The 13,702-nt window shown below is 46.8% G+C and overlaps 1 protein-coding gene and 1 long non-coding RNA gene across 6 annotated transcripts in view; one reads left to right on the top strand and one right to left on the bottom strand.

The window, feature by feature from the left end:
- LOC135391883 (tectonin beta-propeller repeat-containing protein 1-like) overlaps positions 1 to 13,702 on the bottom strand; it is a 70,269-nt gene that overhangs the window by 43,472 nt on the left and 13,095 nt on the right. For all 3 annotated transcript variants that reach the window (XM_064622411.1, XM_064622410.1, XM_064622412.1), the window contains exon 8: positions 7,210 to 7,401. In XM_064622411.1, coding sequence (XP_064478481.1) covers positions 7,210 to 7,401 — 192 coding nt within the window. The remainder of the gene's footprint in view (positions 1 to 7,209; positions 7,402 to 13,702) is intronic.
- Positions 853 to 5,441, top strand: LOC135391884 (uncharacterized). Of its 3 annotated transcripts, none has more exons than XR_010422134.1 (4): positions 853 to 3,630; positions 3,710 to 3,773; positions 3,850 to 5,202; positions 5,311 to 5,441. It is a non-coding gene; the product is annotated as an uncharacterized LOC135391884 (long non-coding RNA). The 3 variants fall into 3 exon arrangements; XR_010422135.1 differs by having other exon boundaries at positions 863 to 3,630; positions 3,850 to 4,314; positions 5,117 to 5,441; XR_010422133.1 differs by having other exon boundaries at positions 1,178 to 3,630; positions 3,850 to 5,441.

Genomic DNA, 13,702 nt, shown 5'->3' with positions numbered 1-13,702 from the left:
CGACACCGAAGGACAGCCGTTCCTTGATCGGATCATCACGTGCGATGAAACGTGGGTGAACCATTTCACTCCTGAGTCTAAACACGCATCAAAACAGTGAAAGCATCCGGGCTCACCAGCTCCCAAGAAGTTCCGAAGCACCCCATCTGCGGGTAAGGTCATGGCCACGGTTTTCTGGGACAAGGCCAGAATTGTTCATGTTGATTTTCTGCCCAGTGGTACCACGATCACTGGTGCATATTACTGCCAGGTTCTCAGGTATGTGCATAAGGCGCTGAAGCAAAAGCGGCCGGGCCACATCACCAGAGGAGTCCTCCTCCTACAGGACAATGCACGCCCGCATACCGCGCATCTCACGACACGTACCTTACAGGAAGTTGGCTGGGAGTTGCTGCCACATCCCCCTTACAGTCCAGACCTCTCCCCAAGCGATTTCCATCTCTTCGGGCCACTGAAGGCGTTCCTTGGACGCCGCAACATCAGCTGCGACGACGAGGTCAAGAATGCGGTCCGATCATGGCGGCTACGCGCCGGTAAGGATTTCTACGCTGCTGGCATTCAAGCCCTCGTGAAACGCTGGGACAAGTGCATTAGTGCTGCTGGAGATTACGTTGGAAAATAAAACTAATTTCTCGCCTGTAAGTTCATTGTACACCCCTCGTATATGTAATTAAGAGAAAGATTAAATAAAATTGAAGATTACCGAAGGCAACAGCAGCTTACCAGAGTTAATTAAAGGTAATTAACGACAATTAAACGCAAATTGAGTAATTAAACTCGTTAGTACACTCTGAGAAAAAAGGGAGTCAAGCTGGAGTTAAGCAGGAGTAAAAGTTTATTTTACTCCCACCGGGTCAAGATAACTCCATTGAAAAGTCCCACGCTCGCGGTTACTCCGTCTTGCTGTTATCGTAACTCCTTCGACCCTTTCTGTACTCCGTCATGAGAGTATAATAAACGAGCAGGATCGGCGGCCAATTTCGCCTGGAAGCGTGCTTCCCCTGCAATGCTCCTTAACAACGCGTTTTCGCGAAAAGCGGTTAGAATTTTTGCAAGTGCGCAAGCAGATTCGGTTACCTCGACGTGTAACTTACTTAATAAAATACGGAGCACACACCTACCTCTAATCTCTGTTGTTCCCCTGGCGAATAAAAAATTATACATGGTAGCCTATGAGAAAGAAACCGAAACTGTGCTCTGTCGTGATTTTCAGTGCAGTGCCTTTTAGCAAGGTGCGCAACCTGTTTCACGATTACTGTGTCGCTGTCTTGCATATGACATAAAGGTTTCGATATTACGCCGACGAGATTTTGTCCCCGTTCCCAGAATTCGGGTTGCCGCCAATCCTGAGAATGGACGAGAATGGCGCGAACCAGGTTTGACTTACTGCAAGTACCTCTGCTCTGGCTGTTCAATGTGAAGCTTATTACTTTCCCTGGGACAGGGTTCAAATTGAAAAAATTCAAATGGGAAGTGTGCAAAGGAGAGTAGACGAAAAGAAAATTCCTTGGCTCAACATAATAGCAGCATTTCGTGTTTGTCTCGTACTTCAAACAATTTTCCCAAAATGTGACCTCTTGTCTGTTCTGTGCATCTGTAGCATGCATGAACCAAGTGGAAGGAAAGTAGGTCATTTGATATGTATACCATACGAGTGAGTTTGAGACCTGTATCTGCTGTCTTGTGATATTTTCCTCACGGTGAGGCTACTAAATAAACCCAAGCAGCACAAAGGACTGGGATTCGGCTGGGAACGTAACGGGGATGATGGGTTCGAGGTGGCCGATATCGCCGTCACGAGCCCGACTGCTTCCCGACTATGTGAGGGGGAAGAATTGAGGGAGAGGGAAACTACATAAAATTATTTCCCGATAGATCCCCGTTCGTGTCCCGGTCAGAATTCTTTCCCGATAGATTCCCGTTTGCGTCCCGGCCAGGATTCTTTCCCGATGGATCCCCGTTAACGTCCCGATCTGCTGTGGTGTACTGGCTAAGTATTTCTTCCCGCTCGTCTCCCGATGTTTATGCAGATTCGGTAACACGTGATCGGATGGTACAGCTCGAGACAAAGTTTCTGAAACACGGGTTTTCTGTATTGGACTTTTCCCAGCCACCTTTGGGAAATGCTTGTTGAGCAGAATCCTTGGGGATTCTGTTCAACAAGTGTTCCCCTTAGGCCGCAGGGGAGGCGTAGAGAAGTGAAATACAAAACACCCGTGTTTCAGAAACTTTTGTCCCAAGCTGTACGAGACAGTGAAGCATCCCTTCAGGAAGGAATTTGGCTGTCTGGTATGAGGTAACTCTTTCAAACATTGGGCTGCAGTTCACTTCATGTGTTGTGTTGTGTTGTGTTGTATGACGGAAAACATGCACACGCAGCACCCTGAACAGAAGTATTAATGGAGCCTCACTGCAAAGCACGCAAGTACAAGATACTCGGGAAGAGTCGGCCACGCCCGAACGAAACGACCGAATCTCCCGAATCGAAAAACTCACGTGAAACGAAACGAAGAGAGCTTTAGCAAGTCGAACTGATCGGACGAAAACCGCTGCACCGAAACCCGCAAAGACTACGCTGGAGCTCCCTGCATTTGGGCTACCGCGACTGCCATCGCCATCATCTTTGTTTTGGTTGTCATTGCTGGGTGCAAATGGCCGGCGTGTGTGTTCTTAATGTTTCTGAGCAACAAGTTTTGCAAAGTTTGGTTCGGAGGGAGTATGGAACGCCGTTTTGTGGTCAACGTGGCCAGAGTGCCTCAAAAGTACTCCTGCCGCATTCTGGTCACTGTTATAAATGTGAATCCCTGCCACCATCAGCAGCTTTTAAGTAGATTCATGGCACATGAGGAACCTGCGATGTACACCATCGCACACAGTCAAGAAAAATGTAGCATTTAACCTTGCTTTCCTTCATTATAACAAACAAAAAAAAAGAAAGAAAGAAAGAACACTAGAGAAAGGGTCGGCAAAACAGTGAGTGTTTTGTTGTTTTTGATTCTATTGATCTCTCACTGTCAGGTTGCACTGCCGATCTGTTCACAATCATAACTAACTAATACCTTAGCTTTGGCCAATCTCATGTTGCAATTTTGCTTCAAACACAACATTCAGGGATTCTTATGAAAACAGCAGCATTTCTGAAAGATCCTGGAACGGCCACAATCTCAAGAGGTAGTACGATTCTACCCGTCGTCATATTTCGTCCGCCAAGCCATTGCGCGGAGATGTTGGCTCCATGCCCATTTCAACACAGGCTCACCCGCGCTCGCTCGCGCGTCGTCGCTTGTCTTCCATGCCACCAGCCAGCGCTGCGCGCTGCCTGTCGCGCATGCGCTGTTCTTGTTGGCTTCGCTTTGGCTGCTGTAACGGTCGTTTCTCGTCGCCGCGTGTAGTTCGCGTAATTGCGAGCGTTCCAGCAAGTCTAAAGCGTTTTAGAGGCTTTGTATTGTTGTTCTCACCTGGTGCTGTCGTTCTTGCAACCCGTCTGATATTGCAACTGTCTGTAAGTGGAAGCGTTTCTTCTAACCGCGAGCAAACCAGTCGGTCTCGTTTGACATGTCAAAGAGTGAAGACGCTACCTTGCATGTGAAGCCAAATCGTTCTTCGCCTTCAGGATTATTGCCGTTTCAGGTGTGTAATTAATATAACTCTGAAGTAATATGTTCGACTGCGCCATGCATTCTCATTGTTCGTTTTACTCTATTTGCAGGGATCTGCGCAACGACAGGGAGATAGAACGCCAAGTGAAGTCGACTGTGTACTTTGTGCAGACGGTATGTCATATGTCTCTACACTGCTCTACATATAGGTGTCCTGCCATCGTATTTTCTGGAACGATATTTCTTGCAGGTTCAGCGTGTATGACGCAGCGGCCTTCAGCAAGAGAAACTCAAGCACCGTGTTCAAATGCAGTGGGGACTCTTGCTGGCCATGACAACGCTTAGAAGTGCTTTTTCGGAAGAAGGACAAGTTGGACCGGAAATGAGGACCTAGGTGTGCTCTTTTGCGCTGTTGTTCACCGTTCGATCATTACCAGTTTTTGTGCCCCCGTGAGTTCAACGCTTAGGTATGTTGATGATAAATGGATATGCGTTAAAAGGTACGTACTCCGGAGTGGTGAATTGTTCTGGTGAAGTGATTCGTTGCTGCTATCTCCTGTTTCGTGAGGGTTCTTGTCGGTACTCATATACCGCAGGCATGAGGGGCTTTCTTTGCAGAACATTTCAGTAAACCAAGACTGCAGCATTTTCAAGATTGCCATAACCAGCATCAATGCAGCTCTCATGTCAACATCAGCATCAAGACAGCTCTGATGTGAGCATCAGCCAGCGCAGCTCTGATGTTAACATCATCAGAGCAGCTGTGATGTTAACATCAGACCTGATGTCGCTTTTTTTTTCAATAGGGATGCTTCTCCTTGACCATGTTTTTTTTTTTGCTTATTGACGTTTTTGTGAAGGAACGCTGAATATGCGCACACCATTGACTGTCAGCTCTAGTCCCGGTCAGCTGTCATTTTTTACAGTTTTCGTTGTAGTAATTGCTAGTCATTTGCACCAAAGGCGCTGGATGTGAACTATTTTCTCTTTCCTGGACTTGCATTTCTCCCAGTCGTTGGCTTTGTCATTTTTTCATAATTTAAATTTTCTCTTGGTAACTCTTGAGTTTCGTAATCCCTACGCTGTGCATTTTACCATTTTTGATAAAGCTCATTCCACGTACCGTGCACATACTATTTTGTGCTGAAGTGCAGCAATTGTTTCGTTACGTCTAATGTTACATGCCATTCATTTTTGTGTCTGGGCAGTACTGAAGCGTGAGCAGATAGGCAGACTGCCTATTACTGCATAACTTCGTTTTCTTTGAGGCACCACCACTTGGACAGGCAGACCGCCTCTTGCTGTATACTTTTTCTTTCTTTTGAGACACTGTTGACGTGCGAGTGGTTACGCAGGCAGGCTGCATATTACTGTATACCATTTCCCACCATGCAGCAATTTTACCGTTACGTCTAATATTAATGCTACAAGCCGTTCATTTCTTCCAGGGCCATTGCCGAAGTGCAAGTGGTTAGGCAGACTGCCTACTACTGCATACCTTTTTTGTTTCCTTTCAGAGACCACCTCTTACTGTGTACGTTCCCCCCCCCTTTTGAGACACCATTGAAGGGCCAGTGGTTACGCAGGCAGGCTGGATATTACGGTAGACCATTTCCACCCTTTTCTTTTCAGGCTACATTGGCAATGACAGTAGTTATGCGGACATGCTGCATATTTCTGTATACCCCTCTTTTTTTGTTTTTCATTTCAGACACAATTGGCATGCATTGGATGATGCAGGCAGACTGCTTAGTGTACACCACTCGTCGTTTAGTCTATTGAGGTGCTCCAAGTGTTGTGTCAGTCTATTTCCTCTCCGAAAATAAAATGTTGGGCTCTACACACACTGTTTACACTCAAAATTATTGTAATTATTAAAAATAAGCATATTAATGCCAAAATATGCATGGGGGGGGTAAATATGCATGGGGGGAGCCCCTGCCAGCATTATCGTGGATCCGCCGGGGACCTGCTGGGACCGAATACTTGCTGCCGATGTCGGTCCTTAATCATCCCGGTGTTGCAAACTGGAGGAAGGACCGGTATCGGCTGGTGGCATGCCCCCGACTTTGTAGGATTCTTTCCCGATGCTGGACCGGCTTCGCCCCGGTCCTTTGTGCTGCTTGGGAACGTTCTTTCAAAATTAAAGACTGCGGTGGTGCTTTTGAGTGCACTGTAGGGTCATGCTGTGCGTCCTGGAAGAATTTGAGGAAGCTAGTCGTCATTAGAGGTTTATTTTCACCCTGTAATAGACGATATGCATAAATCCCAGATGCCAGTGCAATGCGGTACATCTTGTGAGCCTGTTCGTTCCTTTGGCACCATCCTTCTCTCCCTCATTCCGAACCTGATGCCATCAGGAAGGAGAAGGAAGCGCCAGGGAATGAACAGGCTCCCAAGACACTGCATCGCACTGGCGCCTGGGATTTATGCATATCGTCTATTGGGGGTTAGTTGGACTCCACTATCGGGGTTAACATAACTCCATCATCAGAGCTTACTATACTCCCTCACTGGCATTTCATATACTCCCCCACAAGTGTTTGATAAGCTCCCTCACAGGCTTTTAGTATGCTCTTCCATGGGAGTTAGCCTAACTCCATTGAAGGTGTTTAGTGTACTCCATCACATGGTTTAACCTGAGTCCATCAGAGGTGTTTAATATACTCTGTGACAAGGGTTAACCCAACACCATTGGAGGGGTCCATCATACTCCAGCATATGGATTAACCCAACTCTGTCAGAGGTGTTCAGTATACTCTGTCACAGGTTGAACCCTACACCATGGGGGGTGTTTATTATACTCTGTGACAGGGTTTAGCTCAACTCCCTCAGAGGTGCTTAATATACTCCGCAACAGGGGGTTAACGGAACTCCGCTGTGGGTTTTTAACCTTACTCCCTCTTGTCCTGGAGTTAAGGTAACTCCTCAGAAGCCTAAAATTTTGCACCTGGGAGTTACAGCTTTTTGCCCCGACAAAGGAGTGTTTTTGACTCCCTTTTTTCTCAGAGTGTAGATGGACAGGTTGGTACATGATCCCTCCATGCAGCGAAACAGGAACAAGGACGGACACAGAAGGCACGCTACACTTTCAACCAGGTTTATTACAATAAATGTGAAAGATCTTCATAGGCACAAACATGTATCATCCGATTATCCAATGGCAGTGTTATCCATACCAGGTTTTTGAGATGATAAGGCCAAGTTGCTTATCTGTGAGAAGCGCTGTTGATTTGCTCACGCAGCCGTCCCCTTCTTGTATTATCGTTTTTGTTTCGATACGTGGCGTGTGTGCAGATCCTTTGAAAATTTGATAGTTTTCGTGTCTTTATACAATGGCTTTCCCCCTGTGTTCAATATTTCGACATGCACATGCTCAGGCATGGACGGAAACCAGCATGTGCTTGACGCCAACACCACATGAAGGCGATTAATATGAAATTAGAATAATTTGAATTGTCAATTTCCATTCTCGCTGTTTTAGTCTGCACCCCGCCGTCGGTAGACGTTCTGAGGCAGAAACACACAAACGGACGAACTGTCAATATTTTTGTACTTACATATTCCGATGAATGGTGTGTGATACTTAAGTTCCCTGAAATGTTGTTACCTGTGGTGACCTTCCAACGACGAAAAAGAAACCCGAATCTGGATCAGATTGCTGCTCCTGCAAGCTGCTGGTCGTGCTCTGAGGCTTTCCGGTTGTCACGGTTAACTCCTTCCATCCTCGTCCGCTTAGCTCTTCACGAGTTACGCCGGTTCGCAGACAGATGCGATGGTCAGATCGCCTTATACCCCACACCTGTCACGCAACACAGTGGAGAGAGCGAACACAGTATGATGAAAGATGAAAGTCACTGAGAAGGTTAGCCAGCTGTAGGACTCGAACCCACATCCTCTGGATTACCGGTCCAGGGCTCTACAAATTGAGCTAAGCCTCCCCAGCGACTTTCGGGGTGCGTCATCTGAAGGGACAAACCAGCCACTCTCTCTCACTCATCCTCCCTTTCCCTCTTACATTTTTGCTCACTCATACACACACATTCATACGACTTGATCGACGGAAGCGGCAAATGCTGAACATGAGAGAACTGATGTTCTGAGGCTGGAACAACATAGAAGGGTGTGATATAATGTGCACGTGAGTTTTGGGACAGCCTCATCGTCATGGGGCAGGGAAGAGAAAAGTGTGGAATGAGGAACGGGTGGTGGATGCGTACTTCCAACGATACCACAGGCTACCTAATTTGGCGACGATTGGAAAACTTCTCCTGAATACTGACTTTCGGCTTCAATTCTCCTCCACGTTCTCCGTTCACCGTCTACAATGTCGGGATTACCGCCACCACCGTTTTTTCTACCGAAGCCCACAAAGGGACAAATACAAACAAAGCCTCAATTTGGGCTTTGCTTCTATTTGTCCCTTCTACGTTGTTCCAGCCTCAGAACATCAGTTCTCTCATGAATACAGTATGCCTGCTGTTTCTACGCTTAATTCTTCCTATTGGCTGCAACAGCTAGCTGCATCACTCCATCTCGCGAGAAGTAGTGCGACGACTCCAATACTATTGGGGCCCTGTAAGCGGCACCTGGTGGCGCTGCAGTAAAATTTATTCAGCGGAGTAACTTTGTTGAGGGAGACAGGCTTTCGTGCCGTTCTTAAGCTGAACACGGGTACATATGGTGCCAGGCCCATAGCATGACACGATGTGCCTCGGTGACGACCCCGTTCCGTTCTCATTCCTTCTCTTTAACAATGTGACTTGATATCAAGCCCTGTTCTGCCTGTCGGGCAGAGCCTGAAGCCTGTTCGAGTCTACGAATTTAGGAATCTCCCTGTCTCCTCCCTACATTCCTCTCTCCATGTGTCCACGTCTTTACGCCGCCCATGGCCACAGGTGCTTCGCGGCGCTAACACGAAAGAAAAGAACCCTTCATTGTACGTATGTTTTCATAGCAAATATTTTAGTTGTGACTAGGGTTGCCACCTTTCGGAGTGCCAAATACCGGCTGAGGGAGAGGAGGTGGAATAGAGAGAAAGGAGGAAATATTCGCGGGGAAGGGAAAGTGGGTGAGCGGTGAGAGTATACAGAGAGAGAGAAAGAAAGAACGAGCGTACTCGCTCAAGACAACAATGATACTAATAATGAATAACTAAGAAAACGACTGTCGACTACGGAGTTGGGTCTGTGCTCCAGATTTATTCAAGCTGTAGTGGAACGTTGAAAGCAAAGCCCCGTTAAAACCCCTATGAAAGGTGTTGAGCCACAAATACCGGCAAAAGGCTGCCGGTATCACCTTCCTACCGGCAGCAAGCAAATGACCGGCCGGCCTGGTGGCAACCCTAGTTGTGACTAGGGTACGAAGCCCGAGATCCCAAAATCCCGGATTTCAGTATAACTTCATTTCCCGAAACCCCGGGATTATAAATTTCGGCTTTCTTGACAACAAGTATACAAATATTCGGTGGTACGAGTGAAAGGGAAAGAGCGGTGTTCAACCGACTTTTTTGTTTCAAGCGTCCCTTCCCCGAAAAATATCATTTGCATTTCGAAACCGAACCAACCTTGTCGTCCACCACACATTACAACGACGTTAGCTGATGACTCGTGTGAACTACGCAAGCCATGGCGGAGAGCAGCCCTCAAGTAGCGTAAAACTCCCGTGAAATCTCAGAAGGAGTCTTCCAATCCTACAGCAAGAAATATTGCAGAATCTCTCTCTCTCTCTCTCTCTCTCTCTGCAGAATCTCTCTTTTTGTTATTTTGTTCCTCACGAATATGTATATTTGAAACGACAATATACAGGGTGTCTCAGCTAAATCCCTGTGCTCAATAATTCGGGAACGGGTGCACCAATCAGCGAACTTCCCTTTTACAAGTGTCTGTCCGATACCACCTACAAGCTGCGCACCGTGTGAATGGGTGGGAGGCGCTCATTATTTACAACTTCTATAAAAAACAACTTCTAAAGCGGAGCGCTCTCGGCATTAAAATGGGTACGACCCTTTGTGACCTTCAGTGGACACCTTTTAGAGAAACATCTGCCACCGGAGCGGGTCATTTGTTGCAGTAATTAATTGGTTTTGGTTTACATATTTTTACATGAGACAATTGATGTTCTAAGACTGGAGCACATATAGAAAGGACAAATACGTACAAAGCCATCTATCTCTCATCATTACATATTTTTGTGAAGCGCAAAAGGACGCTCTTCCACTCCCTTATCCACCAACGAATTATGTCCTTACACGAATGGATTATACACCAATGAATTACGTCCTTTTGCGCTTCACAGCGACCAGCTGCGACAAAATATGTAAACCGAAACCAATTAACTACAACAACAAATGACCCGCTTCGGTAGCAGATTTTTCTTTAAAAGGTGTCCACTGAATGTCAGAAAAGGGGTAGTACCCATTTTAATGCCGGCAGCGCCATGCTTTAGAAGTTTTTTTTTTTTTCTTTTACGAAACTCCTTCGAACTTTTATTTAAATAAAGAGCGCCTCCCACTCATTCACACGGTGCGCAGCCTGTAGGTGGTATCGGACAGATACTTGTAAAAAAGAAAGTTCGTCGATTGGTGCACCCGTTCGCGAATTATTTAGCCCGGGGATTTAACCGAGACACCCGGTATACAGGGTGTTTCAAGAAACGTGTCATTCGGACTTTGCAAAAAAAACGGGGCGACGAAAAAATACGCGGTAAATGGCACTTGTGCGGGAACTGAATCTGCCATCTTGCAAAAATATTTTAATTTGATTTGAATTAAAATAAATTAAATTTCTTTAATTGAACTCCAAAATTTCCCAAGTCAACCTAACGTTTTTTCTACAGAATTATCGGGCCCCTAGCTAACTTAGTCAGATCCACCAAGAAATCCGATCGATATTGCAAATGGAAATGCCCCAAAAAAGTCCCGAAATTGAGGCTTCAAAGTTTCGGGTATTCAACGGCGCACCAAATGAGACGCAAAGGTTCGTGGAGAGGATGACATGCTCCTGCCCCCATGAAAGATAGAAGGTCGAAAAAAAACAGGGCGGGAAAAAAGAGGCGGAATCATTTTTGTTTGCCGCTTATCAACGTATGGTGGAATGTCCCCCGCCTTGTTATCGGCGCGTCTTGTGCTGCACGCCGGTCCGGCGATAAACTGTTCTAGCTTCATGGGACCAGGAGCATGTCCTGCCCTCCGCGCATCTTTGCGACTGATTTGGTGCGCTGTTGAATACCCTAAACTCTGAAGCCTCAACTTCGGGACTTTTTTTGGGCAGTTCCCTTTCAATATCGAGCGGATTTCTTGGTGGATCTGACTAAGTTCGCTACAGGCTCTCTAATTCTGTAAAAAAAACGTCAGGTTGACTTGGGAAATTTTGAAGTTCAATTAAAGAAATTCAATTTCTTTTAATTTAAAATCAAATGAAAATATTTTTGCAAGATGACAAATGCAGTTGCCACAAAAGTGCCGTTTACCCCGTATTTTTCCGTCGCACGTTTTTTTTTTTTTTTTATAAAGTCTGAATGACACGTATTTTGAAACACTCTGTATACAGGGTGTTTCAAAAAACGTGTCATTCGGACTTTATAAAAAACGGGGGGGGGGTTTTTTTTCGTTCCGTCTCAGCGCCGAGAAGCAACTGTGCCCATGAGTGGCGTGCAGAATTGGACGGATGGGACAGTAACATCCGGAAGGAGATAGGAGAAATTGTATGAGACCTGGACCGACTTCGGGGGAACTGTGGTGATATCTGTCCGGAAAATCCACAGACAACCTCAGGCGGCCGGGGGTAGCAACACAATGGAAACTTTACCATGAGGACGAAAAGGACACGCACACACACACTTGCGTGTGTGCATTTGTGTCCTTTACGGGCTCGGAACCAGCTCTATTGAGACAAGGGGGCTTCATCGCGAGTCCACCTCACGAGCTAACGAGAGCAACGGCTGTTGTATTTTCCAACTGTTTAATTGATATTACATCAGAGTACATAGGAGCATAGTTTCCATTACGGGAGTCTGTGCGCGACTGACGCGTTGAGAGCGTGTTACACTGTGTTGCGCAATATCCCACAGTTGCCAGGGGCGATCGTTTATCTGCCGATATCAGCCGAACACGACATCTCCTCCCCGCCAAATTCTTTAGTCCAGTCCCACAATCAGCCTTTCCGGAGGTCTTCTTTTTCGTTGGGGACGGGGCGTCTTTGCGACTTGTGCATTCCCATTTCCTAGATCAGGGACTGCTGTATTCGGAGTGTGCACATTCTCAGGAGTCGTGTGCAACTCGCTCGGAGGAGTATCTTCTGCTTCTGGTTGGTGTGGTCGATCCGCTACCATGGGCTCTGGAACAGCAGAGTCATTTGAAGTTGGTCCGCGGTTTTCTTCTCGAGCGTTTTGACGTTCGCAGGCACCCGGTTTCAGCTGGTCGATGTGCCGGCGCCAGACTTTGTCACCAACCTTTACTTCATAGGACAATGGTCCGTGGCGTCTGAGGACAAGACCAGTGGTCCACTTATCGGTTCCCCTGTAGTCACGAACAGAAACATGTTGTCCCGGTTCAAAGTAACGTTCTCTTCCATGGTTCCGCTCGAACAATTTATCTTGCTTGTCTCGTATACTGTCTTGAACACTTGTCCTGATAAGTGACAGGCGGGTGCGAATTTCGCGTCCCAGGAAGAGTTTTGATGGAGTTTCCCCAGTAGTTGTGTGGGGGCAAGTGCGATATGCAATAAGGAACTTTGCGAGATTCTCGTGGATACTCCCTTCCCCCTGCATAGATTTCAGGCTTGATTTGAGTGTCTGGACAAAACGCTCAGCAAGTCCATTGGTTGCTGGGTGGTATGGTGCTGTCAAGGAATGTTGAATTCCATTGTTCCTCATGAACTCCCTGAACACGCTTGATGTGAACTGTGGTCCATTGTCAGTGACGATACGTTCGGGTATGCCGTTTCTGGCAAAGATCGTCCGTAGGACATCTACAGTGTAAGAAGCAGCAGTAGAGCTCATGACGATTACTTCAGGCCATTTGGAGAAGGCGTCCACAACTACCAGGAACATTTTATCTTGGAATGGCCCGGCGAAGTCCAAATAGACTCGTTTCCATGGTCCGTTAGGAATTTCCCACGGATGATATGGAGCCTTAGGTGGCTCATTTTGGTTCTTCAGACAACCTCCGCAATTCTTTGCAACAGCTTCGATGTCACGATCGATGTTTGGCCACCATACGTAGGATCGTGCCAAAGCTTTCATTTTAACGATTCCTATGTGACCACGGTGAAGTTCGTCAAGAATTGACTGTACGAGTTTCGCGGGAATGACGGTGCGAGTGCCCCATGTTAGAACTCCTTGTTGCACAGATAGTTCATCTTTGCGTCGGATGTAAGGCACAAGATCTTCGTCCGAGTTAGAACTGTCCCAGCCATTCATGACATTCCAGTATACTTTGGACAGAATAACATCTCGTCGGGTTGCGTCTCGCAGTTGTGAATGAGTAACAGGAAGTTGCTCAAACTGGCTTAAATGGTAAAGCTCAGCTTCATCTGGGCCCTCCGGTGGAACATCCGGTAGAGGTAACCGTGACAAACTGTCAGCATTGCCGTTGTCTTCTGACCTCTTATACACTATGTCGTAGTCCATGCCGGAGAGAAAGAGAGCATAGCGTTGGAGACGTGCTGCTTGCATTGCAGGTATACCCTTCATTGGCGAGAAGATCTGCGTCAATGGTTGATGGTCCGTTATAAGTCTGAAATGTCGGCCATATAAATAAGCGTAGAACTTCTGTACTCCCCAGACAATGGCCAGGGCCTCTTTGTCAATTTGTGAGTAGTTCTTTTCTGCCGTTTTGAGGGTTCTCGAGGAAAATGCGATTGGCCTTTCCGTCCCATCAGGCATTTCGTGAGAAAGAACTACGCCGAGACCATGTGGTCCGGCATCACAAGCGAGACGGAGTGGTAGCTGCGGATTGTAGTGGACAAGGACTGTGTCAGACGCAATAATTTCTTTAGCTTTTTGGAAGGCTACTTTGCAGTCTTTTGTCCATTTCCACTTTGCAGATTTTTCCAAAAGTGCGTGCAAAGGTCGCAAAAGATTTGCGCTGTCCGGAATAAATT

Source organism: Ornithodoros turicata, chromosome 4 (assembly GCF_037126465.1).
Source record: "Ornithodoros turicata isolate Travis chromosome 4, ASM3712646v1, whole genome shotgun sequence".
NCBI classification, from domain to species: Eukaryota; Metazoa; Arthropoda; class Arachnida; order Ixodida; family Argasidae; genus Ornithodoros; species Ornithodoros turicata.
This window is presented reverse-complemented; position numbering and strand designations above follow the sequence as displayed.